Consider the following 27,950-nt stretch of genomic DNA (forward strand, 5'->3'; position numbering starts at 1 on the left):
CCCTTCACCTCCACAGAACATTACGAAAGGCATGGAGATGAAGGGAGGCCAGGTGGGTAGCAGTGCCGCTCTAGACCCGGAGACCCGGCAGGGAGCACTGGAGATATTCTCTCTGGCTTCCGGTCCTTCTCTCGTACCTGCCAGAGCCCTCCCTCTCTTCCGAAAACACACCAAGCATATTTTTAGACCACTGCATATCTTCTTTCCTCATTTACCCCCCTCGCTTCCTCTGTGGCAGTCCTGGTCTCCATGCATCCCTCTGCCCCCCTCGCCCTCATAGTCACTGTGAAAAAGAGGCAGCACTTGGAGCAGGAGCCCTAAGTTCTAGGCAGCCAGTAGGTGGAGGGGCTGAAAGGCAATCTTTTACTGGAGAATGTCGTCTTTGCTGTTTGGTCGATGCGAAAACAGACACCTCAGACCTCTTGCCATTGTCCTCTTGCCCCAAGAGGGCAAGACTGTTTCCCTTTGTGGAGGGGGAAGGAGCCCTCCCGCATTGCACAACAACTGTAGGGGGCGCCAGGGTGCATGTTAGGGGAATGAAACACCTGAAACCCACCTGGCGAGAACCCCCTCCATTCCTGGAGTGTATAAACAGTGCTCTCTCAAGACCGTGCTCCATGCCTGTGGTGCAGTGGATAAAGTATTGACCAAGAATACTGAGGTCACCAGTTTGAAACCCCAAGGTTACTGGCTCTGAGTATGGGCTCTTTAGCTTGAGTGTAGGGTTGCTGGCTTGAGCAGGGGATCACCCACACAACCCCAGAGTTTGCCAGCTTGAGCCCAAAGGTAGCCGGCATAAAAAGCCCAAGGTCATTGGCTTGAGCAAGGGAAAGCTGGCTCGGCTTGAACCCGAAGTCCTATCCCCAGTCAAGGCGTGTTTGAGAAGCATTCAATGCACAACTAAAGTGAAAGCGACTACAGGTTGATGCTTCTCTCTCTCTCCTCCCTCTCTCTCCCTTCACGTATCTCTCTCATACAAAAAATAAATAAAAAATAGAAATCAATAAGTAAAAATTTTTAATTAAAACACTGAGCTCCACTGCTCCCCTTCACCCCCCCTCCTCACTGCCACCACACTAAATCCCTGGAGGATAAGGACTTCCACCCACGGACTAGGAAGAAGTGCCCCTTGAAAGGACCATCAGGTACACTTTCTATCTGCCTTCAGCCACACACCTTAGGTACACCATAGCCCAGTTTATGCCACCCTGTCAAATCCACCCCAAGGCCAAGTGCTTGAGAAAAGCCAGGCCAGATCCAAAGAGACCACCCAGCACTGCAGATCTCTCTCTCTGATTTATGGGAAACACACGCTGGGCTTGAGATCTGGGTGCTCCATGAGAACCCTGCGGAGAAAAGGTTCCCTGTGGACCAACAAGTTGCAGGTTTCATCCTGAAACTTGAAGAAGTCTGAATGTCCCGCCAGGCATGAGGAGGGCAAGGCCTCTGTGGTGACCCCTGGTGGTGGCTCCTACCCCCCACCTTCTCCTGAAGCAGCCTGGTGCCAAGGACCAAGGAAAGGAGAGACACACTGACTGCCCTGGGCATTTCTCTGCAGTGACCACTGACCACGGCCAGCAGCCTGCCACTCTCCCAGGCCAGACTCTTCTAATTGCTTTCTCAGACACCTCCCTTGTAGTCCATGGAAGTCTTCACCAGCCCTTTTCTAACCTGTGGCTGTGACCGCAGTGTGGTCCACATTGCAGGGAGCATAACAGGACTGAGGTCCATGTTCTTCAGTGCTTACTTCTGTAAAAAATAGTTACCTTTGAAAGCCTATGACTGAAGTGCTTAGCAGAATTCCCCGAACTGTGGTTGCTGTGACCTCTGAGTCTCCCATCGGTCCTTCCTTCTTTAATTAAATCTAATTTAATTTAATCTCCTTAATCCCCTCCCAACCAGAAGAGTTTGCCCCACCACTGTCTTTAATGGCATGCTTTTACCCCTTCCTCTGGGGAATGTGGTCCTTTGTTCTGACTCATGAAAGCCTAGCTTAGTGATCTAGGGCATCCCCAGACAGGGTAAGACTAAGGCTCAACTGGGGTTTTACAGAGGAATTTTCTGAAATGTCAGAGCCATTCATAACCAGAACATCTTTGGGGCATTCCTTCTCAATTCAAAAGCCCCATTGAAATAGCTAGTTACCAAACTAACCCCTTCTGGCTTGGCTTTTTTAGAAGAAAGCTGTCCAGTAAATCTAAGAAGTGGAAATCAATATTTAACCTGGGACGTTCTGGATCAGACTCCAAATCAAAGCTGAGTAGAAACGGGAGTGTGTTTGTGAGAGGACAGAGACTCTCAGGTAAGAATCAGCAACGGTTATGTCTGTGAGATATATTTCCCCCTAATCCTACTCTTTGAGTCTTTGGTTTGATCACATTAAACTCAATAGCCCTGAAAGAGAAAGGTAGAAACTAACTAGAGAGTCTTTCTGAGTTTTATTTTTTTTAGATAATTTTAGATTTATAAAAAAGTTGCAAAAATAGTACACAGAGAATCCATATACTCTTCACACTGATTCCCCAACTTTTTACATGCTATATAACTGCAATACAAAGATCAAAGCCAGACAATTCATATCAATATAATACCTTTAAATAAATTACAGAGTTTATTCATATTTGGCCAAATGACCCACTAATGTCCTTTTTCTGGTCCAGGATCCAGTCCAAGAACCCACACTGCATTTAGTATTCATGTCTCCTTAATCTCCTCCCAACCAGAAGAGTTTGTCAGTTAGAGATTATGAATGTTGTAGCTATCTCAGTGCCTAGTATCAGGAGGCAGATGATGTCATTATTTTTTATGGCTTGTGATGTTAACTTTGATCACTTGGTTAAAGTGCTGTCTACAAGGTTTTGTTTCTGTAAAGTTACTATTTTTTTTTCCTTTGCAATTAATAAGTATGTTGTGGGAGATATTTTGAGACTGCACATAACCTGTTTCTCATCATACTTCCATCCATGAATTTTAGCATCCACCAAAGGATCTTGTCTACAACAGTTGTTACTGTGATGTTTGCCAAATGGCCATTTTCTGTTTTCATTATTCCTTCTATATTTATTAATTGAACTCTACCATAAGGAAGATCTGTTACTTCTCCCCCAGTCATGATCATGATTTTTAACTAGAGATGGGAGTTATATCTGAGTAGTTAATAGGAATTCATAAGACATGAATTGAGGGACCCACTATACAAAGGGCAGTACAACCACTCTAGGTAAATATTGGGTCAGAAAGGGAAGTCCAAAGGAATTTGCCATAATGACCTTTAGTGTTATGGATTGAAAGTATGATTTTTAAAAATGGGGACAATAGTTATAAAAACAAGCTGTAAAAGGTCAATGCACAAATGCAATGAGCAAATTTTGATTGAATCCTAGTTTGAAAAAAAAGGCTAAAAAGATCATTTTGGGATGAATACACTGAGTATTAGAATTATAAATTTTCATAGTTTGCCAATTGTTCTTAGAAGACATAGGCAGAAGTTGAAGAATATAAGGATGAAGTGTCACAATATTGAAATTCACTTTTAAATGTTTCAGCAAAATATAGGCCTGTAGGTAAATACGGATAATAGAAATAGATAAAGCAAATATATGGCAAAATGTCAGCCATTGATACAAACCAGATGGTAGATTTAAAGGTCAGTTTTCCTAAATGTTTGAAATTTTTAATAATAAAGATGGGGGGAATTAGTTCCTATAGGAAAAATAAGAGAATATTTTAAGGAGTTTTCTCAATCCCAGTGATGATCGTATGCCAAGGATGATAAAGCACAGATGTTCGAACTCTTTGCTTTTGCCTGTAGGAGTAGTGAAGGATGTCACAGGGTAGAGCCGTTACAGTGATTCAGTTCGTAAATAATAGCAGGTCCACCTCAACTGGCTTAAGCAATGAAGAAATTTATAGGAACACCCAGGTGTAGGGAGGATTTCAGGGGGGGGAGCTCTGTCTCCACCTCCATGTTTTCCCACACTGTGCCCTCCTCTGTGCATCAGTTTCATTCCCAGTCTGGCTTCCTTTGCTGTGACAAAGTGGCTGCAGTAGTTCTGGGCTTTACCTTTGATCATCACTACATAAAGAAGGAGAAAGAACATAATTTCTAGTCGCTTATTCTAAGCACAGACCCTTTTGTTCCAGAAGCACCCATCACACTCCTCCCATCTCAGTCATATTCACTAAACCACATGGCTCAACCCCTATGACCAAGGGAGTGCCTTGTGCTGATTGGCTTGGACCTGGGTTCCTGAACCAATCACTGGCGTGAGGGATGGGCTTCCGGTCAGATGCACCGAGGAAGGACAAGGGCCCTGTGAGAACGGGGAAGGGACATGGATCCTGGGTTAGTCATCTGCAATATGCAGTATATGGGCAAGCGTGTCTCACAAACTACCCTGGCAAGATAGTTCAGGTGAAGAGGGCAGGTCGCCACGGGTATGGTAGATCAGATACAAAACAGAAATAAGATTCTCAGAGGAGAATTTAAAGGGAGAAGTATCTGGCAAGAAACTCGTTATCTAATAGTAATAAGAGATTTGCTTAATTAAGCACATCAAAGAGAATTTCAGTTATAGAATCAGTGATCCAAAGAAAGAAGTTCACCAAGTAATAAAAAATCAAAAACAGTAAAACAAAACAACAAACAAAAAATGAAACGAATGATTTGCCATGATCCTGACTCAGGTAAATGTCCACCCCCAAGTGGTTTCCGAAAGGAAGAAGTCCAAGGTGGACCACATGGGGTACATGCAAGAAATGCACAGCATGTTCCTGGCCGGGGCTTCTCAGAATGACTGCACCTTCAAATTGCCCACAGAGTGGTTCACACCCACAGCCCTTTTGCCTAATGGGATCTGTGGTGAAGTCAATGTACTGGTCATTTTTTAAAAGCTCCCAGGTAATTCTGATATGCAGCCAGGGCTTAAAACTGCTAGATTAACATCTCGTAAACAAGCTAATCAGAGATAGATCATCAAACTGGCTGAATTTTGATGGATAGGATGCAGGGTGAAATTAAAGAACCATCAGTTTTAATAGGAGTGGCTCTCTGTGACCTTGGCTATTGCCTGTGTGGCCACTTTTCACCAGAAGAGTGTCGCTGGCATGGCAGTGGGGGAGCTTATGATCGTAATCCACCAGTGTAGGCTCCATAAATGGCATATGGACTTGCTATTTGTTGGAATATAACTGTGAAAAAAGTGAATCAGTGGATTAATACATTTAAATACATTTTTAATCTTAAAAAGAAAACCTCCAGCCTAACCAGGTGCCAGTGCAGTGGATAGAGCTTTGGCCTGGGAGACAGAGGGCCCAGGTTTGAAACCCTGAGGTCACTGACTTGAGCGTGGTGTCATAGACCTGATCCCATAGTCGCTGGCTTGAGCCCAAAGGTCACTGGCTTGAAGCCCAAGGTCGCTGGTTTGAGCCCAAGGTTGCTAGCTTGAGCAAAGGGTCACTTGCTCTACAATAGCCCCCTGGTCAAGGCACATCTGAGAAAACAATCAATGAACAACTAAGGAGCTGCAACGAGGAATTGATGCTTCTCATCTCTCTCCTTTCCTGTCTGTCTGTGCCTATCTGTCCCTCTCTCTGTCTCTCTCACAAAAGAAAAAAAAAAACTTTATATCTAAGAAAATTTTAAAAATTGATTCACCATGAATAGCACTGGGGATTTTTTTTGGTGGAGGGAAAGCAGGTAAAGGAGTGTTTACCCATATTTAGAGAATGGAACAAAAAGAAAAAAAAGAAAAGTGGGGGTGTTGACTGACTGAAGATGCGTAAACTGGGACACTGGAAATTGCACATTATCAAACAGAAGGGCTCCAGGGAACCCTCCAGTGGACTTCTCTGAGCAGGAAAATCCCAGTGCAATGAGGATAATCTAAGAGAAGGAACTCAAAGCCCTAAAGACCACCAGAAAACTGGTGGATGCTTCTCCATGGGGCCAACGTCCCGGGAGGAAAAATATAATCTAAATATAGTCATGGGCCAAGGAGTCCTAAATTGCTTAGTTACTATCCAGAAAAAGGGTCAAGGAATCCTTGGTGACAGTTCCTCAAAGCAGCTGCTGTGGCAACCAAGGCGGCAAGGAACTGCACCATTAAAGAGAGGCCAACGGGCAGGGTTAACACTGATGGTCCTACAGAGAGAACTATTGCTCGCCCTCCATGACGCCTGGGGTCATATGGTCACGGCCCCTAATGGCTGACTTGTGAAACCCAGTGGAATCAAGAAGTGCAGCTTGAGGGAAACAGAGAAAAGCTCAGGGTCACTGGCCAGGCAGTTTTAGGATAATAAATCAGTTTGTAAACTTGTGAAAACAGCAGATCTTCAAAGGATAAGAATTCTGGCTTCCTATTGGATATGAGGAGGTTGAAGGTCATCTTGCCATCACTGAGGGTTTGAGTGAAGTTGGCCGTGTCCTCTGACAGCACAGTGGGCCCCGGGCAGAGAGGCCCTGAGCCAGGGAAGGCTAATGCAGAGCCCCCAGAAGCAGCAGAGTTTGCAGCAAGGAGGAAAAAGGGGGAAGCTTTTAAAGGGGGACACAGCCCAATGTGGGTTAAAGCCAACTCTGAGTGCTTCTTCTAGAACCATCTCCTGGCTTCCCTTTTATTGCCGAACCCTGATCTATCCTAAATAACCACAACAATAACGATCAGGTCGCATAGCTCGGTGGGTTAGAGCAGTGGTCCCCAACCATATTTGGGCCACGGACCGGTTTAATGTCAAAAAATATTTTTACGGACCGGCCTTTAGGGTGGGACAGATAAATGTATCACGTGACCGAGACAAGCATCAAGAGTGAGTCTTAGACAGATGTAACAGAGGGAATCTGGTCATTTTTTAAAAATAAAACATGGTTCAGACTTAAATATAAATAAAATGGAAATAATGTAAGTTATTTATTCTTTCTCTGCGGACCGGTACCAAATGGCCCATGGACCAGTACCAGCCTGCGGCCCGGGGGTTGGGGACCACTGGGTTAGAGCATTGTCCCAATTCACAGAGGTTGCCGGTTTAATCCCCAGTCAGGGCATGTACAGGAACAGATCAATGTTCCTGTCTCTCTCTTCCTTCCTCTCCCTTTAAAATCAATAAATTAACAACAAGAATAATAGTTACTTTGTATTAAGCGACTACCCTAGTCTAGGTTAATACAGCTTCCTTATTTTATATGCATTACTCATTTTATCCTCACAACAGCTCTATTTGTCCTCATTTTATGTGTGAGGAAACTGAGATTAGGAAAGGGAAGCTGCTTATCAGGAGTCACAGGCCCCAGAAGTGGCAGAGTTGAGACTTAAAGCCAGATCCGTCCGAATTCAGGTTACCTTAAAGCCACAAGTGCTGCAGCGCCCGCTCCGCTTCCAAACTGCCCTCCTTCCCATCCTAGAAAACTTGACCTAGAAGGAACTACCTTCCAGTTCATTCAGCTCCCGAGAAGACATGATAGTTCTGAAAGTGCCTAATCCTGCACCCGTAATAAGTCTTTACTTATTTAAGCCGCACTCTTCCAAAAACCTGCTCGGATGGTTTACCACCATCTGAGTCTACCGGGCACGTAGTGGATGCTCAAAGATAAGACTGTTTGGTTTGTATCTGCTCCAGGGTGAGGCTGGTGGGTGAGATCTCAAGGAGCAGAGCTGCACACGTAGGGGAGGTGACCGCTTCTCCGGGCCCTCTCCCAGCTGTACGGAATCCCTCGGTGCTGAGAGATGCGGCTGTAGCCGAGACTCCTGCTCGCTGCCCGGCCTGCCCGCTAGGAGGCGCTGCCCGGAGCCTCATGGATTTTACCCCACAGATGAATCTTTGAATTCTTTTTGTACAATAACAATGGGCTCAGGACTCCTCATTTGCTAATAGCTCGTATTTAATAAAATTATAATGTATATGTATCTGTAAAATGTTAATAAAACTGTGATCCACAGATGCCCTGTTTTATAAGGCCAGTCCCAATCAGAAAGTATGAACAGATATCTAGGGTGCAGTGTATGTGTGTGTGGGAAGGGGGGGGTCCAAAGAGGAAAATGGTAAATACTTGAAAAACTTTGCTAAAGAAAGTTTTCTTAAGTGCGGACAGCCTGACCTATTGTTCTGAACACTTCCTCTCAACTACGAATTCACAGGGCTATTTTTCCTTTTGTCTTTAGTGGAAAAAGCTACTATCCGACCGGCTAAAAGCATGGACTCGCTGTGCTCAGTGCCTGTGGAAGGTGAGCTTGCACCGCTGTGCTGAGGACTGGGGATTCTGGCTGGGAGGCTGGGCTTGCCGCACCAGACTTGTCTTCTTGAGTTACTTGTCTTCTTTGATGACTTGTCTTCTCGTCATGGTCATCATGCACGATCCCCCACTCCCAAACCTCTCCGTGGCCCTTTCTAAACTCAAGGGGTTCCCACAGCCCTTGCACTAACCGCCCCCAACTCCACTGCAGGGCGAGCCCTACAGGCCCACCCGTTTTCCCCATTTCTCCTCTAACCACCAAAGGCAACAACAGCTGCTTTACATTCACACCCAAACCAGGAAAAAGGGCAACATCTGAAAAGCAAGGCAGAGGCGGCTTCCCCCTTGAGGCGCTGGCTTCCACCTCGGAATTCTGTGCCTCCACAGTTACATCTTGAATTTGCATGTTTCCATCGACATTAGCTTTATCATGCTTGTCAAGTCGTGATTTTGACTTGGTAGATTCATTCATTCTTTAATAAACATGGATCGGCACGGGCCTGGCATGTGGCTGATCGTCCCCTTTTGGAGTAGATGTGTACACAGTGGCGGGCGAGGGGGTACCTATCATCACAGCAACACCTCCCCACCGGGGTCCTTAGCAGGTTCTCAGGGCTGACTGGCCTGCAGCCCTGTCTCCGCTCAGCAGCCCACAGCACTACCACAGGTTGTGAAGCACAGCAGTAGACTAAGCTCCGCCTATCTGCCCCGAGGCTTCCCAGCCCCTTTCGTAGAAAACGTTTTGCTCTTTGATAAGTGAAGCAACCCGAAACAATACAGAAAATCTTTAGAACAACGTTTTAAAATATTTCTCAACTTGTAACATCATCAGTAAACTCCTTTGAAAGGAGTTCATCTTTGATCAGTATTTTGATCACGTTCTCACCTTTAGAATCCATCCATTTGCTTGGGTTTGGAAACCTCTTGAGGCGATCCTTGTCTTGTTTTTATAGAATTTAATATTTCAAAAGGGCAGCGCTTTCCTGGGCATTGGGCAGGATAGCCCAGCTCTCGAGTCTGTTTCTTTAAGTGTTAGAGATGACCAGCCTTGCCCTGCAGAGCAGCCGTGAGAATGCCAGAGCTGATGGTGCTTGTCCAGCACGGCCCTGCAGAGCGGCCGTGAGAATGCTAGAGCTGATGGTGCTTGTCCAGCACGGCCCTGCAGAGCGGCCTTGAGAATGCCAGAGCTGATGGTGCTTGTCCAGCACGGCCCTGCAGAGCGGCCGTGAGAATGCTAGAGCTGATGGTGCTTGTCCAGCACGGCCCTGCAGAGCGGCCGTGAGAATGCCAGAGCTGATGGTGCTTGTCCAGCACGGCCCTGCAGAGCGGCCGTGAGAATGCCAGAGCTGATGGTGCTTGTCCAGCACGGCCCTGCGTACCCAGTGGCAATTGTCTTCCAGATCCCGGGCAGCTCACTAGTCATCTCCCAGCTTATTTCCCATATAGGTTTTTTCTTCTTTGCCTTCACTTCTCAGTTGCTCCTCACCCCTGGGCTTTCTAACTTCGAGTTAATGTACATTTCTAGTCTCCCATCCTCTGAACCTGCAAGAGGACGCCTCGTAAGAGGGAGAAAGGTCTCGCTGAGAACAGCATTTGTGTCCTTGCCTGGAACTCAAACCCCTGTTTGGGTCCCTCTGCCAGAGGAGGCTTAAAACAATCAACTTTAAAGTTTTAAAATTATTTTACTTTATCCTCTTATTTTTTTTCCCTTTTTATTGCCTTCATTTTGAGCGAACATCATTCCGTCATCTCCCACCGGTCTTTTTATTTCTTTCTGGTCTCCATGGTACGCGTGGCGGAGGACTACGGGAAGCGGTTTTAGCAGTGGCCTTCGCTTGACGGGTGCTGCCCCGCGACCTCCACCAAGGCCCATGGAAGGACCTAAGTCCTTAAGGATGGGAGGAAAGTTCTCTGGAAAAAAATAAGATGAAATCGTCCTTAAAAATTTTTTTTTAAACAGATACATATGACACAACAGCAAATGGGTCTATCAGGGCATCATAACAGAACAGGCACACGAGAAGATGCCTCCTATCTTGTCAACCAAATGTTAGGAACCTGTCTTTATTACAGCGGCTGTGCCCTTATTAGAAGGTTATGCCGTCTGAGCAGGCGGTGGCACAGTGGATAGAGCATCGGACTGGGATGCAGAGGGCCCAGGTTCAAATCCCTGAGGTCTCTGGCTTGAGTGCGAGCTCATCCAGCTTGAGTGCTGGCTCACCAGCTTGAGCGCAGGATTGCTGGCTTGAGCGTGGGATCATAGACATGATGACCCTATGGTCGCTGGCTTGAGCCCAAAGGTTGCTGGCTTGAAGGCCAAGGTCACTGGTTTGAGTCCAAGGTTGCTGGCTTGAGCAAGGGGTCACTGGCTCTGCTGTAGCCCCCTCTCTGTCAAGGCACATATGAGAAAGCAATCAATGAACAACTAAGGAGCCGCAACACAGAATTGATGCTTCTCATCTCTCTCCCTTCCTGTCTGCCCCCTCTGTATATGTGAGAGAAAAAAAGAAAGAAAGAAAGAAAGAAAGAAAGAAAGAAAGAAAGAAAGAAAGAAAGAAAGAAAGAGGAGGGAGGGAGGGAGGGAGGGAGGGAGGGAGGGAGGGAGGGAGGGAGGGAGGGAGATGCCTTTCTAATATTCAAGTGTTGCGTGCCTGTTCTCACGGGAAGGCTGTGCGGTTGTGTGTGTACCCAGGCTGCTGACCATGTGTTTGCTTTTTTACTAGGCAAAGAAACCAAAGGAAGTTTTAATCGAACAGTCACCACTGGTGGATTTTTTATTCCAGCAGCAAAAATGCATGCAACTAGCACTGGCAGCTCTTGTGACCTCAGCAAGCAGGAGGGTGACTGGGGCCCGCAGGGGATGCCGGCGGGGGCTGAGGGTGGCTTTGACGTGAGCAGTGACCGAAGCCAACTCCAAAGCACTCAGGCCCGGCCCCCACCTGAGCAGCTGAAGGTGTTCCGGCCTGTCGAGGATCCTGAGAGCGAGCAGACAGCCCCGAAGATGCTGGGTATGTTCTACACCTCGAACGACAGCCCCAGCAAATCGGTCTTCACCAGCAGCTACTTCCAGATGGAGCCCTCACCCCGTCACCAGCGCAGGGCCCTGAATATCTCCGAGCCCTTTGCTGTGTCCGTGCCCCTCCGCGTGTCAGCTGTCATCAGCACCAACAGCACCCCGTGCAGGACACCCCCGAAGGAGCTACAGTCTCTTTCCAGCCTGGAAGAGTTTTCTTTCCAAGGGTCAGAGGGTGGAGGTTGGCCTGAAGAGGAGAAGCCACCAGGAGCTGAGATTTCTACAGGTAAACAGGGAGACGGGCTTTCTTTCCCCTGCAAGCGATGAGAAACCAGACTTAACATTTGCTTAAACAGAGTTCGCAAGACATTGTAGTCAAGTGGTTAAGACTGTGGGCCCTGAGCCAGACAGCCTGTCAAGAAGCTGTCAGTCACAATCAAAACACATCCTTGGGGCTTGGTGTAAATAATGAATATCCGTGACCTTAGGCAACAAGCTTGACTTTGCAGGGTCTGAATTTACTTTCTTGTGGAAGGAAAGGTTGGATTAAGCAGCATTTCTTAACCTGGGCACTATTGACATTGGGGGCTGGGTAATTCTTCTTTGTGGGAGACTGTCCTATGCTTTGTAGAATATTTACCAGCATCCGCAGCTTTTTTTTTTTTTTTTTTTTTTGTATTTTTCTGAAGCTGGAAATGGGGAGAGACAGTCAGACAGACTCCCGCATGCGCCCGACCAGGATCCACCCGGCACGCCCACCAGGGGCGATGCTCTGCCCCTCCGGGGCGTCACTCTGCCGTGACCAGAGCCACTCTAGCGCCTGGGGCAGAGGCCAAGGAGCCATCCCCAGCGCCCGGGCCATCCTTGCTCCAATGGAGCCTTGGCTGCGGGAGGGGAAGAGAGAGACAGAGAGGAAGGAGAGGGGGTGGAGAAGCAAATGGGCGCTTCTCCTATGTGCCCAGGCCGGGAATCGAACCTGGGTCCCCCGCACGCCAGGCCGACGCTCTACCGCTGAGCCAACTGGCCAGGGCCTTTTTTTTTTAATAAATAAATTTTTATCTAAATGGGGTGACATCAATAAATCAGGGTACATATATTCAAGAAAACATTTCCAGGTTATTTTGTCATTTAGTTCTGTTGCATACCCATCATCCAAAGAGAGATCGTCCTCCATCACCCTCTATCCAGTTTTCTTTGTACCCCTCCCCCTTCCCCCCTCCCTCCATCCCTCCCCCCACCGTAACCACCACACTCCTGTCCATGTCTCTTAGTCTCACTTTTATGTCCCACCAATGTATGGAATCCTGCAGTTCTTGTTTTTTTCTGATTCGCTTATTTCACTCCGCATAATGTTATCAAGATTCCACCAATCTGCTGTAAGTGATCCAATGTCATCATTTCTTCTAGCATCCGCAGCTTTTACCTACTAGATGCCAGTAACTACTCCCATCACCCAGTTGTGACAACCAAAAATGTCTCCAGACATTGCCAAATGTCCCCCAGGGAGGGGGGGGGGAGCAGAACGGTCTCCGGATGAGAACCACTGGACTTGATGATCTTCCATCTCTGATAGTCTGTGGCCCTGGGATCTGAGGACAGGACATTGCTAGGAGGCAAGGCTGATGAATGCAAGGGAGCGGTGAGCCGGGGGCAGTCCCTCCATCCGTGAAGCAGGACTAGTCCGAGTCAGTGACTATGCTGGGAGCAGCCTTTCTTAAAATGAATTACAGTCTCTTTCAGCTGATAACTCTCATCCTCATTGCAGCTTCTGTACCCAAGAAGGTGGCGCTCGAGGATGCCAAGCCGGGCCCGGAAGCAGTGAGGACAGCGGAATGCAGCAAAGGCCTTTCCCCGGAGCCCAGAACCCACACGGAGGAGAAGAAACCCTCAGAACTCTCCCTGCGCTGTCAACATTCTGATGACTTGGAGAAGAGGCCGGGTGCGGAGAAGGTGGTGGAAGAGGGTGGAGAGGCTGGCAGGGTGGAGCCCAGCGCTCTGCAGGAGTGTCCCAGGCTCCGAGAAGAAGTGGTGTTTCTCCATGAGATGGTAAGGTGGCCAACTGCCCGGTCTGACCAATAGAACCCTTGTTTTCCCAATGGCTCTTTGTGCCACTTAAAATAGATTTTGTTTTGTTTTGATGAACCAGTTTCTGCCAAAGGGATTTTAGGAGACAACCTTCTAATCAGAGCTGGGATTTTTTTTTTTTCACAGAGGTCCTCCGGTAATGGAAAGAAGCCATTCGGTTAAGGCTCCCTAGGACAGACTGAACTCTAAATATATATATATAACTTTTTTTTAATTAAATGAGAGGTGGGAGGCAGAGACAGACTCCCGCATGAACCCCGACCAGGATCCACCTGCCATGCCCACCAGGGGGCGATGCTCTGCCCATCTGGGGCAGTTGCCCCAGAGCCTCAGTGCCCAAGGCCAAATTGCTCGATCCATTTGAGCCATGGCTGCAGGAAAGGAAGAAAGAGAGAGAGAGAGAGAAGAGGGGAAGGGATAGAGAAGCAGATGGTCACTTCTCCTGTGTGCCCTGAACAGGAGTCGAACCTGAGACTTTCAAACGCCCGGCTAACACTCTACCACTGAGCCAACCGGCCAGGGCCTTAAATGTTTCTGACCTGAAGTCACCATAATCTAATAATGTGCCTTAGGGTTGTAATGCCATTCAATCCCAGAAGCAGCACAAAATCTCCTTGTCATACCCTGGTCCCAAAGATGACCATTCATGGAGCCAGCTCTCTCCTCCCAGACATCCTGGAGGACCAGGGTCTGTGTGTGTGAAATCTTCTGTAATACTTCCAGAGTCCAGCCTTTCCTCCTCTGTTTGCTAGAGAAATTAAAACGTGATGCCAGGGCTTACTAAACCCCTCTCACTTTTTAGAGGTGGAATTTTCCAAGGATTTTGGTGGTGTCCATGCATAAGTTGAAGGTGCAAGGAGGTTTCCTGTGACGCAGTCCTGCCTGCCTGTGGGAGACAGCTTTATGACCTGGGGGGGGGCAAAGTGGGGAGGCAGCTCTTTAACTTGCTTCCAGGGTTTTGGTTCCCGGGATATGCACAAAAGCCCCAAGTGCTGGGAGTTAGGGCAGTACAGGGACACCACAGTGGCCGCAGGAGGCGGAATAGGGTTCCTGTAAGATGTTTGCATTTGCAGAAGGAGAAGGACACAGAGATTATTCAGTGGTACCTTGAGATATGAACAGACCAACTTATGAATTTTTAAGATACGAGCTGCAACTCGGTCCATATTTTTGTTCGAGGTCCAAGCGAAATTCTGAGATACGAGCAGAATTCCGAGATACGAGTCATGATACGGGAAGCTGGCACTAGTTGGCGCGTTGGCGCACAGGTCCAGTATCGGCAGTTTGATATACGAGTTGACTGACTTATGAGCTTGGTTACAGAACAAATTAAATTCGTATCTCAAGTGATTAAATTCTGGGAAGGATCAAAAGGAATGGCATTGCTTTAAGAAACAGATAAAGTTGGCACTGGAAGGAGAACCAGGATGGGCTCAAGGGGACAAGTGAAGCCACCAGTGCATTCATTCATTTAAAATCACATACACGACACGGACTTTGTGCCAGGCACTCAGCTGAGCACTGGGATCACTGCAGTGTGCAAGATGGTCAATGTCTCTGCCTTCCTGGAGCTGGCAGCTTAGTGGTTGAAAAGTCACTGAAGAAGTAATTTCTAGGGTGATATGGAAGTATGAAGTTTTGTGCTAACGTGTAACAGGTGGACCCAACCCAGTCAGAGAGAGGAGGAAGGTCACAAGGCTCAGGGAAGGCTTCTCGGAAGCATAGATACTTGATCTGAGAACTTATGGGTATACAACGTAATCGACTGTCCAAATGATGTGGAGATGTTTTCTCAAACCTATGTGCTCTAGTTGCCCAATGTCACCCTGTTAAAATTAATTGTCTAAATAAAAATTAATTAATTGATTAAAGAAAAGAGAACTTAGAAGAAAGGGGTCTGGGCGGGGATGGGGGGAATAGAAAGAGAAAGACTTCCAGGCAGAAGGAATAAGCTGTCCATGAAGCACTGGCGGGCGCAGTGGATAGAGCTTCGGCCTGGGGCGCAAAGGACCCAGGTTTGAAATCCTGAGGTCGCCAGATTGAGCGCAGGATCACAAACATGACCCCATGGTTGCTGGCTTGAGCCCCAAGGTTGCTGGCTTGAGCAAGGGGTCACTCAGTCTGCTGTAGCCTCCCCCCCCCCCGTCAAGGCACATATAAGAAAGCAATCAATGAAAAACTAAGATGCCACAATGAAGAATTGATGCTTCTCATCTCTTTCCCTTCCTGTCTGTCCATCCCTATCTGTCCCTCTCTCTGACTCTATCTCTGTCAAAAAAAAAAAAAAAAAAAAAGTACAGTTGACCCTTGGTATCCTCAGCGGGATTAGTTCCAAGACCTCGCTGGATACCCAAATCCAGCATTCTCAGTTCCCTCATACAGAATGGTGTAGCACTTGCATAGAACCTGTACACACCCCCCATGACTTCAGATCATCGCTATATCACTCACAATACCTAATACAATGCAAATACTATGTAGTTGTTATACTATATTGTTTAGGAAATAATGACAAGAAAAAAGTCTGTATGTGTTCAGTACAGATATAAAGGCATAACTACATAATACGTGTCAGCAGCAAATAACATTCCTCCCCCCACCCCAGTGTTTCCGATCTGGGGTTGGTTGAACTTGTAGATGCGGAACCGCAGATACGGGCCCCCGGTATGTTGTGGCCCGTGGCAAGCACTGAATAAACACCCAGTTACTGTTACAGCTGTATTCCTTATTCGCCGAGGCGGCATAGCCTGGCCCTGCTCCAGTCCCTTCGCTCTCCTGGCAGACGGTGAGGGTGACAGCTCTGAGAGTCCTTGGGTCTAAAATAATCAGTTTCTTGATGTTTTTCAGGATGAAGATGATCTGGCCAGCACCTTGATATGGCCTGAGATTCAACAGGAGTTGAAAATCATTGAATCTGAGGAGGAGCTGTCCTCGCTGCCACCGCCTGCTCTAAAGACGAGCCAGACTCAGCCCATTCTCGAGTCAGGTCCAAGGCCTTCTGCTCCCCCAGAGCCTGCTGGCAATTTGCCTTGTGTCTCTACCCCAGCTCCAGTCTCCGCCCCGCTGGAGGATTCAGCCACACAGAGCCCACAGGGGGCTCCCACAGCAGCCAACAGAGAAAAGGTGGAGGCAACCAGCAGCCTCCGTAGATCTGAGACTGAAAAAGGCCAGCGCCCAGACCCCACCAGCCTGGCTCCTCTGGAAATTCTTCCATTTGAGACGGCTTCTCCACAAGCAAGGGTGGAGGTGGGAGACCCAGGAAACCTGTCTCCTCTGAGTCTGCCTGCTCCACCCCCTCCAACTCCTCTGGAGGAGGCGCCCGAAGGCCAGATACCGAGGGATGGTCCTGAGAGGGAAGACTCATCAAAGAAATTGAGGACAAATCCAGGTGTGGACCAGCTGACGTCCAAAGGCAGTCCAGGGACCCCCAGTCTTTGTCAGGGAGACAAGGCCTCTCTGGGACAAAGTGAGACACAGAAGTCAAAGAATGCTGCTCCTGATGGAAGAGGCCCTGGTTTGCCAAGCCCGACTAGGGCGGTTGAGGTCCCCCCACAGGGAGAGGAGGAGGTGGCCCATTCAGTACAGGAGCCCTCAGACTGTGACGAAGACGACGCTGTGACAGACATTGCCCAGCATGGCCTGGAGATGGTGGAGCCGTGGGAGGAGCCCCAGTGGGTGACCAGTCCCCTTCATTCCCCTACCCTGAAAAGTGTGCAAGAGGCCCAGGCACAGGGCCCTCAGGGGCACCAGCTGGAGAAGAGGCTTTGCCACAGGCCTAGCCTTCGTCAGAGCCATTCCCTGGACAGCAGAACCACGGCGGAGAGCCAGTGGACGCTCAAGGGCCCCGCCTCCAGCAGCTGCGCTAATCTGGAGGCAGAGCGGACTTCCGATGCCCTGCAGCCCCCGGCACCCAGGAGAGACATCACTGGATGGGGTGAGAAAGCCCTGAGACCCTTTAGCGAGTCGTCTGGCCCGAAAGGGACGGAGGCTCTTCCCAGCCAGAAGGGACCAGGTGGTTTGCAGCCCAAACCGGCAGAAACCGGCCCTGTCGGCCTAGCAGAGGGAGAGGAACTGGGGACACGCCTGGGACACTGTGACCCTCGGATTGAGCAAGATAGTGTTCCCAGAGCGGAGAGCGGCAACGAGAGCTCGCCCGGCCTGCAGGGCGGCACGGCGCCCGGAGAGCACCCCCCGGCGTTGCAGCGGAGGAGCGCCGAGTGCGGGCCCCCGAAAGGGAGAAACAGGCCGTCTTCCCTCAACCTGGACTCCGCCATTCCCACCACTGACCTCTTCCGGTTTGAGAGCGCGGCCTCGTTTGGCTCACCCGGAACGCGGCGCTCGGAGCCGGAGGATTCAGAGGGCACACGGGTAACCTCGTCTCACTGCCAAGGGGACCCCTGGAGCGGTTCCCCCCAGGACCCTCCGGACCTGGAGGCTGTAGCTCACGCCCTGACGGGCCGCCGTAACTCCGCTCCCGTCAGCGTGTCGGCTGTGAGAACCTCCTTCATGGTCAAAATGTGCCAGGCCAGGGCCGTCCCCGTCATCCCCCCCAAGATTCAGTACACGCAGATCCCACGGCCGCTGCCCTCGCAGAGCCCCGGGGAGGGCGGCGCCCCGCCTCCGGAGAGGAGCCAGGAGGGACCCGGCTCGGCCGGAGACACCTCCTGGAAACCTGCCGAAGACGATCCTCTCTCCTCCGCGGAAAGTCCAAAGGAAGAGAAGCCAAAGCAGGATGCAGGAGGCGCGGAGGCTCCGCCGGCGGATGCCTCTGCGTCCCGTCCGTGTGAGGGACCCGCCCGTTCTCCAGAACCAGGTTTGGCCAGCCCGCTGCCCACCCAGGATGCAGGCGTGCAGTGCCGGAAACGCACATCAGAGACAGAACCTTCTGGGGACAACCTTCTTTCTTCAAAAATAGAGCGACCCTCAGGGGGTTCTAAGCCTTTCCACAGGTCGAGGCCAGGAAGACCTCAGAGCCTAATCTTATTCAGCCCTCCTTTCCCCATCATGGACCATCCACCTCCTTCTTCCACAGTGACAGATTCCAAGGTCCTGCTGTCCCCTATCCGAAGTCCCACCCAGACAGTGTCCCCTGGCCTTCTTTGTGGGGAGTTGGCAGAAAACACGTGGGTCACACCAGAAGGGGTTACACTGAGGAATAAAATGACCATTCCTAAGAATGGCCAGAGACTGGAGACCTCCACCAGCTGCTTTTACCAGCCCCAGCGGAGATCAGTGATTCTGGATGGAAGAAGTGCGAGGCAGATAGAGTGATGTCAGTGCATCTGCTGGTGGCTGAGAAAATGCCACGATTCCTCTGGAACTGGTTTCGGGGCCAACTTCCCCGTAGTGCAGACGCAGGTTAGCCAAGTGCGGGCTTATTTCTGGCCGCTTGTCTTCCTCCAGCAGGGTGGTCATTTATTAATGAGGAAGAAGATGACATGCCTGCCTGCAGTGAGATCCTGGGCTGTGAGTTGCATTACTACTCCCCCATGGCTATTATCTGGACTGCAGCAAGCTGGTTGTGATAAGAACTTTTGAAAGAGAGATCCCTTGTTTGTGTTGAAAAATGTTGCAACTGAGGTTTGAGGGCCTCCTCCTCATGCTCTTTAAAGCTCTTTGAAGCATGTGTAAAAGTGCACTATCCAGGATAGAAGCAGATTTGGAAAAGCAAACTAGCGTACCCTTAGATCTCCCAGTGGGTGGATTTCCTCTGGCCTTTTCCCTGGGATCCCTGCAGACCTGCCCGAGATGGCACCAGACACCAGCATAGAAAATCAGAACCCATACTCAAGAGCAAACTCAGAGACTAGCACAATCTAAGAAGACTTCCTGGCTCTGGCTTTTATTAATTTGGGATTCCAACTGCCACTATTTTTTGATCTCTGACTTAGGAATCCAATAGGTGGGCCAGGTGGGGGCTGAAGTGAGGGTTACCCCAGTGAAATGTGTAGGATCTTCTTTTAGGCGTGCAATAGTGAAGCGATCTGCTTTCATTCCAGTATCGCAGTCCACAAACAGGATGTCATATAGAGGAAAATCTTGCCCATAGACAGAACTACACTCCAAACTGAACGTGTTTAAACTGGTGGGGCATTAGCACAAGACACCTCGAGCTCAGCTTGCTCTCCTTCACACTGGGCTGGGGCAGGAGTGTAGGAGGAGATAAGGCAGAGCCCGAGGAGGGGTGGGGAAGAGCCCCAGCCGGTGGCCACCCCTGCCACTTGATGACAGCTGCCCTTCGGAAAATGTATTTCGTTTTGGTAGCAGATGCCGTCCTTTCTCCCTCTCCCTGCACTGCTCAAGAACAGATCTGAGGCACCCTTCCACAGTCCCCCTCAGCCACCACCGACCCCAGGCACTCAAACTTGCCCTTCTCCTATCCATATAAAAGCAGAGGCAATAAAACAATACGATTTTATGTCAGTTATTTAGAACTTCAAATGGCTCTTTCCTTTTCGGCTGGAGAGAGGAAGAAGAACTAATATAACCTGCTGGAAGATTTTTGGTGCTCCCCCAAAAAGGGCTTCACAGAACTCCATCTCAAGGCAAAACCCATCAGGGTATCAACACTTTCAGACCTTCTAAGACAACTGTCTTGTTTGAGAAACAAAGAAAAATAGAGCTATTTTTAGCCCTTTGTACCTCTTCTCAGGTTCAAGTCTGGCTTAACTCTCTGTCCAGAAGCTCAGTCATTGCAGAAATTTCGCTAAGAGTCAGCACTACCTCTGGGCAGGCCTTCCAAGCAAGGCTGGTGCTGGGCTGGGTAGGAGATGAACTAGTTACCCCCTCCAGTGAGGAATTGGTATCTGGTGCCCTGCTACAGTTACATATTCCTCTTTCTCTTCTTCCCTGATAAGCCCTACAAACAGTTTAGAAATTTTGTCCTATACCTTTTAAGCCAGTGTCTACAGCAGGGGTGAGTGTGTATAGCAGGGGCAGGCCAGCTGATGAATTCTGTTTTCAGAGGCCCTGAGATGAGTGAGCAGGGGGAGCAGTCAATAAGCCTCTGGTCAGTGTCTTTGCATTCTGATTAAGTGAGCAGGACATTGGGCCACAGCCAATGAGATGTTAACCCCTAAGAAAAATCCTAGGTTATAGCATCCCCGCTTCCCCACCCCCACCCCGGGAAGCAAGGTGAAGAAATATAGTGGTGACGGATGAGAAAGGCCATGTTCAGAAGACTTGAAAAGTACACATTCCTGCCTTATCAGAAAATGTGGGCAGATAGGCTTTATATCAATCTCAGTGCACTGTGGTGTCTGCGCTTTGATAAAGACCATGTCCCAGTTAGAATGTGATAGAGGAAAAGGAACTGCACTTTGCTTCACCATCCGAACTCTGAGCCGAGGAATGAATTTTGAAACTATTTTGTGATTATTTTAAACTTTTGTTTGTAATGTTTAGAGGATATATATTTTATTTGGCATAGGCTGAGAAGCCACTATTCACATATTAACAAGAGAGTTCAATCTGAGGCACCCAGGTTGATTTATTAAATGGCTGCCATGTTCCTTAGACCGACATCTTTCATTTGTAGCATCATCTCCGGGAGTGTGGTGAGTATGTGGGTGTCATCATGAGACGATGACAACTGTCTGGAGCTATTTCCCGCTCGGAGCTTTCCTAACCAGTCAACACAGAAGGCCTTGGAAGTGGACTCACTTCTCAGTCGGTGTCCCACGGCTGAAGTGGGGACTTCTTCTTTGACCCTCGCCCAACTGTCACAAACATAGTCCTAAACTTCCTGTGGGCTGGGGCTAGCCTGGAGTGGAGGAAATTCCATTCCAGTGCAAAAATGCTTATTATATATTACCCCTGACATTGTTCCTCAAAATGCCCTGAGATTACATGTCTGGTCACACCTTGGGACTCAGAAAGGAACCCCTTCGGAATGGCTGGTTGGGAATCAGATCTCATCCAGGGGCGGGGCGGGGCGGAACAGGTGCTGCTGTTGTTAGGAGGATCTACACACACAGTGCCCAGAAAGGGCTGCAGACTCACATCCCCAAAGGGCTGCTGCAAGTCCATCATCAGTCCTCAAAAGGGGGGTAGCTGATTTTAAATGTCGAATTTGAAGTTTTTCTGTCAGGGTTAATGGTTGCTTAAGAAGATAATATTCTATATTTATTGGCAAAATGGCCTTCCTAGGCCAGCCTTTTTTTTTTTTCTTTCTCAAATGGACTAGATAGAAGGAATTGGATTTTTATTCTCTGCTTCACATGGAACATGAAAAGAACTGACCAAAAACCCCATTAAGACACTGTTAGCCTAAAATTCAAAACACTGATTATGTCAAAATTTCTCAACATACAATATTTATCAAGAGCTTAATAATACTGTGCTGGGTACTTTACAACTCTTAAATCCTTGAAGAATCTAATGAAAAAGAGGAGAGGGATAGTAGCCAATGAAACAGCATACAAACAATCAGGAGCAAGATTTAAAACCATTAAGTTACCAAATGAAAGGAGAATGGGGGGGATGTAGCAACTAGCATCTTCTAATAGGATTGTTAATAGTGTTCAAGTCACCTACTGACTTAATCAAACTACACACAATTGCAAATCCAATAAAAGTACTAGGGAGACACTCAGGCGCTAAGATTTTCGCTTTGATCATTAAAAAAATTAGAGTCATAGTTAAGAATAAACAGTCCTGAGGTTTTGCATCGTCTTAACTGGTTTGGTTGTGAAGTCCCGTTGGAACTCTGTAAATGTGCAAGGTAATACCAGTGTTGCGTACTCCTGGAGAGTGATTTTAGAGACTTCCACCATCATAAAATGGGTTATCTCCTGTCGATCATGAAGTTCTAGGTCCAGCTTCATGTTTAATGTTTAGCACATGATGATCACATTTGGCTAAAATTGGGTGTGACAGTCATTTGTCTACACAGGCCTTGCGTTCCTACATAAAGAGCTCCTGGGAAACAAAAGATTCATTTATCTGGGATTGGAATGGGAGAGGTTTAGGGTAGGTCCAAGTCTCACCAGGATTGATTAGAGCTAGATTTTACCACAGCCTGTCCTGTCTGATGACAGTATGAATTTTAGGATTAAGTGTTGGCAATAGCTTGGTTTTAGGCACTTCCAGTGGGAAGGTCAGCTCAAAATGTGGAATAACAAAGAATGTGTCCTTTGTCAACACCCTTTCTAGCAAAGTCAGGCCAGAAGAGGGAGTGAGCACCTTTCTAAGCAGGAAGAATGAGAGCCGGTAGAAGGGTAATTACCTAAGATCAGTTTCAGTCTAAACTGGGGAACACCAAAGGTTGATTAGCGCACAGTAGATGATTCGGTAGCCCTGAGGGTAATGAGTAATGCAGGGATCTCTTCTCTAGGAGGATGAAGGAGGATGTAACTAAATGTAAGAAAACCATGAAGTACCAGCCCTGCGTTTTACTGGATGAATCAACGCTTTGCAATAACTTAATGCCATAGTACTTCCTGGCTTATAATTCTGCAAGGTAACGCACTTTTTCAAAGGAGTCTATTAGAAAGCCACATGATTTCAGCTGTTGAGCTTGATGAATATGTTTCCAAAGATATAATCAAAAATTTTTTCTATTAAAAAAGTATAAATATTAAACCTATCCTTAGAGACATTTAAGTGTAATTAAAACAGATTGTTATGCTTTTAAAAAATGTACTCTAATAAATGAAATAAAATGTAATGCTTATGATGGCACTGTGAAGTAGAGGGAAACATTGGGTCATCAAAATCAATAATAGGAAATGTGTATTATGTACATCAGGCTCATTGTTCTAGTTTGATGTCTTTTTTAATTATTATTACTTCAAGATTTCACAGGTGAAGTCTGATAATTTGCTTTAGTAAATTTTTCTTGTTTTTATTTTACCTCAATAATTGTCAAACATTTGCAACTTCACTCTCACAGTTGCAATCACACATGTCACCCAAGATACTTAGTACAAGTCAAAGGATATTGTAACGAAAAATGAGAACAAGAGCGATTGCTTCTTAAAACCCCACAGTGTAAGGAGTTTGGAAGTTTGGGTCCACCTACACAGCAGTGAACTCAATGTTTCTATTACGTGACTCAATCAAGGGGACTGTTCTTTCATCTGAGTGACTTTTAATGATGTTCTGGAGATTCAAAAAAAAAAACAACCCAGAAGTTTGTTATCTTGGCAAATATTATCACAAAAGATGGGAGGGGGCGCTCAATATTTGGAAATAAGACCCTTAGGAAAACAGGCAACCAAAGCTCACAAGCTGGTGATATTTGCAGTGAACATCTCATAGCCAAGGGGATAAAAACACTAGCATTTGGTAACAATACTCTTTCGAGAACTTCACACTTCCCAGGCCTGCCCCTGGCAGCCTTCCCTATTGCCCTAAATGCCTTTTCCTCCTCGGTACCCCCAGACCCCTTCTCTGTTTCTCTCTCCTAGGTGCCCCTCCCCCCTCCCCAGCTGGCCTCCCAGTTGCCCTCTCTCCTAATCTCCCCCAGTTAGAACTTCTCTCCTTACAGTCTCCTCACTGAATGTCGCCTCCACTTCCTGGATTTCAGTAAAACTTGACACTCCCTTGAGAACATTTATTTCCCTGAACTAAAGGCTGTACATTTTCACAGGTTATACAGACTACAAAGAGCTGAGATGTTTCTCCAGTTTCCCTCTTCAGCACCATTGTGTCTTTCCATCTCACACAATCTTTTTACCGAAATGTATGGCATCCAGCTATCTTAATTTTTACCATTCTTTGTGGCCATGATGCAGTCAGTGTTCCAATTTCCAAGTGTTTGGCACCAGGCTCCCTGCTTCCTCTCTCCCTCCTGTCCCACCGTCATCCTGGATGACCTCAGTCTTCCTGAGGACAACCCACTGACAGCTTTGCCACAATTGCTAACAGCTTTTATTTTTCAGTTTGGGGCATTTCTTCCATGGTTACACATCAGACTGTTTCACAACCCAGAACTCTGTGGTCCTATACTCACATTCCATTCTCAGAACTTCTATTATCCCTGCTCTTTCTTCCCTTCTACTTGCTCTGGATTACTAATGCCTGGTCCACCCCTACTCTTTCTGACAGACAACATCCCCACCAGACTTTCTTCCCCAGCCTCTTCAGATCCCAAGGCACCTCAGCTATTCTCACCAGCACCATTAAATCCACCGAACACTAGTCCTTTAGCCACACCTGCTTGGCATGCCTCCAAACTAGAACCAGGACCCGTATCACCCATTTTTTACTCTGTCTTTTGAGTCTGACCAGAGATCATAAGACGATGGTAGGAAAGCTTTTGGAAATTCATGGTTTACCACCTCAGCAGTAACCTCATTCCCAAAACTTACAAAGGCTATTTCCACTATTCCAATTCCCTTCTACATGGACACCCCAAACCCCCAAATTGATCATTGCTTTTTACTTCACATAAGTTCATACACACTATCAGAGTTTTGTCCTCCTCCTATCACGACTCGCCCTTATCCATATGTATTTAACTTCCCTTCTAGCTCAGAGGAAGTGCTATTCCTTTTCCCAACGGCTCCCAGAACTATTCATTCCAATTCATTACTTCTTCATTCCAGTTCTCTATTCTGGACCAACTGTAGTGGGATCTCCACTCCCATTGCTCCGTTAAAATTTCTTCTGCTAAAGTCACCCATGATGTAATAACCAAATCCAGCAGCCAACTCTGTATTTGATACAGGTGATCATTCCTTCTTTTGGACCGCTCATTCACCTCTTGGACTTCCATTTTCTTCGTCTTGTTCTGCTGAAAGCTTCCCCTTCCTCTAGATTCACTAGAATTCTGCCCTTCTCTTCATTCCATATACTTTCCCTACATTACCTATTCACACGGTGGTGACACCCCACCTTCTATTTTCTCCTGCGGACTTTTTAAATAGCTGGCTAAGTCTCACTGAGATCCTCCCACTTCCCAACTTATCCTACCTATTGTTGCCAGAGTTGTCTAACAGGATAGTGGTTCTCTTCAAAACCACTCGGAGACAGTGTTAAAACAAACTTATGGGCTCCACTCAGAGTTTTCTGACTCAGTATGTTTGGGGTAGGGCTCGAAATTTTCCATTTTAAACAAGATCCTGGTTCAATGATGCTAATTCTGTGGTCCAGATTACTCTCTGAGAACCCTTGACTTGAGAATCGTTTGGGTCACAATTCCTCGGCTTAAAATCTTTCATTAGCTGTCTTCTGTCCACAAAAGTTCTGGGAACTTATTCTTAACCTGTCTGCTTAAGAATTACTTATGACAGATATGTATTATTGGGATTTACCCTCAAGATTTTGACTCAGTAGTTCTGATTTAGTATCCAAGCATCGCCCCTTTGAGAACCTGTGACTGATAAGACAGTGAAAATTCAAGCCCCTTTATGGGGAATTCAAGTTCCCCTGTAATCTATTCCTCACCTAGTTCCCCACCATTACTGAACTAGTTATTTAAAAACCTAGTGCAGCCGTGGCTGGTTAGTTCAGTCGGTTAAGAACATCATCCCAAAACAAGGTTGCGGGTTCGATCCCGTCAAGGCACACATGGGAAGCAACCAAAGAATTAATGACTGAGTGGAACAAATGCTTCCCTTCCCCCTCCCCTTTCTCCTTTCCTCTCTCTTAAAAAAAAAAAATCAGTAAAGATTGAGCCCTAGCCAGATAACTTGGTTGATGGGAGCTTGTCCTGGAGCGTGGAGGTTGCTGGTTTGATTCCCCGGTCAGGGCACACACAGGCGCAGCTCAGTGTTCTTGTCTCTCTCCCCCAGCCTCTCTAAAAACGAAGAAAAAAAATGTAGTGCAAAACCATGCCTCGACTTTTTTTATATCTTGTTCCCACTGCATGAATCCCCACCTCTTTTGTCCATGTGGCAAACATTTAGTCCTCCTTCAAAATGCATCTTGTATTACCGCTGCAAAGAAGCTTCCAAGCAGTTGATCACTCCCTTTCCTGCCTCACCTCTGTATCTGAACACCGTTGTGTCACAAGTATTGACTTGCCTGCCTTCTATTGGTTAATGAACTCTGAACATCACTATCTCTGGCACCCACAGTGTCTGGCACATCATTACTCCATAAATAGAAATGGGGGGTGAGGTGGTGGTGATTGATGGGTAGGAGGGAAAGCTTAGGGAATACAACACGGAACCAGAGTACATAGAATACTGAGGAACATACCCCTCAGGCTAATGCGTGTGACTTACCCTCCTCTCTGACACATTTACCCACCTTCAGCCACCCAGACAACTGGTCAAGAACCTTTCCTTTTCCAGTACCCCCAGTTCACCCAATTGATCTTTTGCTATACTATCTTTTCCCGCAGACCATTTAATTTCCTAACATAAAAACAATTGCAAAAAATTGTTCTTGAATGGGTATCTCCTACTATCACTAAGCAAAGATGGTGTGTCCTTTCTTTCACATGATCCATAACTAATTACACAGGTAACTAATTTTCTCCCTTCCCATCTGAATGTGGCACCTACAGAGAACAGCTGAAATGAGCAGGAACATGGTGAACGTAAGGGTTTTATCTCCCTGCTGCTGTCATATCTGGAAGGAAAGGGGAACACTTTACAATTCCATCAGCCAAAATTTTTCTTATATTCTCTTTTGTTTAGACAACCTGGTATCTGGTTATCCTGTGCTACTCCTTTAGGGTATGGTCAAGACAGGCCAAACTAGAAGGGGGAATCATGTCAGCTCATAAAACTAGTTGATTATCTCTACTTAGTTATCTGGACCACTTTTCAATAAAAGAGCCAACTTGGGGCCATCCTGATGAGACATCTTTTGAGCCCAGACCACCAATATTGTTTTCAGCTGTCAAGAAATCTTATCAAAGTCTGACCAGGCAGTGGCACAGTGGAAAGAATGTCAGACTGGGACACAAAGGACCCTGGTTTGAAACCCCAAGGGAGCTGGCTTAAGTGTGGGCTTACCAGCTTGAATGCAGGGTCATAGACACGACCTCATGGTTGCAGGCTTGAAGCCCAGGGTCGCTGGCTTGAGCAAGGGGTCACTGGCTCTGCCGGAGCTCCCCAGTCAGGCACATATGAGAAAACAATCAATGAACAACTAAGGTACCACAAAAAAGAATTGATGCTTCTCATCTCTCTCCCTTCTTGCCTGTCCCTGTTTCTCTCATTAAAAAGATAAATTTTTAAAAATCTCATCAAAATGTTTGCTAATTCAAAGAAACATATCTTCAACATCCTAAGGAAAAATTATAAAGATGGCAGCTTTCCTACCCTTTACCATCCTAAGAACCACCATGTTTAGGCTAAATCACTTTACAAAAAACTAATATACTGGTTATCTTACTATTTTCCAAATATACTAAAATTGTTCCCACCTCGGGGCACTGCTTTTGCTGGTACTGTAACATGGACTTCTCCCCAAAGCTATTTATGTGGCTCAGAACTGTTTCATCTGATCTTTGCTCAAAAACCATCTCCTCAAAGATGCCTTCCAGCAACACCATTCCTCACACTTATTTCCCTGCCCTGATTTGTTTTCTCTTTACCATACCTACCACTACTACCAGATGTTATATTACAGAGCTGTTTATATTCCCACCCCTCCCCCCCTGTAAAGTATGAGGGCAGGTCTTTGCAGTTCGTATTCACTGGTAGATCCCCAGTGCCTAATATAGTGCCT

General features: G+C 47.2%; 1 protein-coding gene across 1 annotated transcript in view; it reads left to right on the top strand.

Moving 5' to 3' along the window:
* Window positions 1-22,989, top strand: part of ARHGAP31 (Rho GTPase activating protein 31) — a 121,021-nt gene extending 98,032 nt beyond the window's left edge. The window contains exons 8-12 of the mRNA XM_066241313.1: window positions 2,178-2,302; window positions 8,154-8,216; window positions 10,948-11,523; window positions 13,003-13,283; window positions 16,170-22,989. Of these exons, the coding sequence (XP_066097410.1) occupies window positions 2,178-2,302; window positions 8,154-8,216; window positions 10,948-11,523; window positions 13,003-13,283; window positions 16,170-18,593 (3,469 nt within the window). The 3' untranslated portion in view covers window positions 18,594-22,989. The remainder of the gene's footprint in view (window positions 1-2,177; window positions 2,303-8,153; window positions 8,217-10,947; window positions 11,524-13,002; window positions 13,284-16,169) is intronic.
* The last annotated feature ends 4,961 nt before the right edge of the window (window positions 22,990-27,950 follow it).

The sequence above is a fragment of the Saccopteryx bilineata genome, chromosome 8, assembly GCF_036850765.1.
Source record: "Saccopteryx bilineata isolate mSacBil1 chromosome 8, mSacBil1_pri_phased_curated, whole genome shotgun sequence".
In the NCBI taxonomy this organism is placed as follows: Eukaryota; Metazoa; Chordata; class Mammalia; order Chiroptera; family Emballonuridae; genus Saccopteryx; species Saccopteryx bilineata.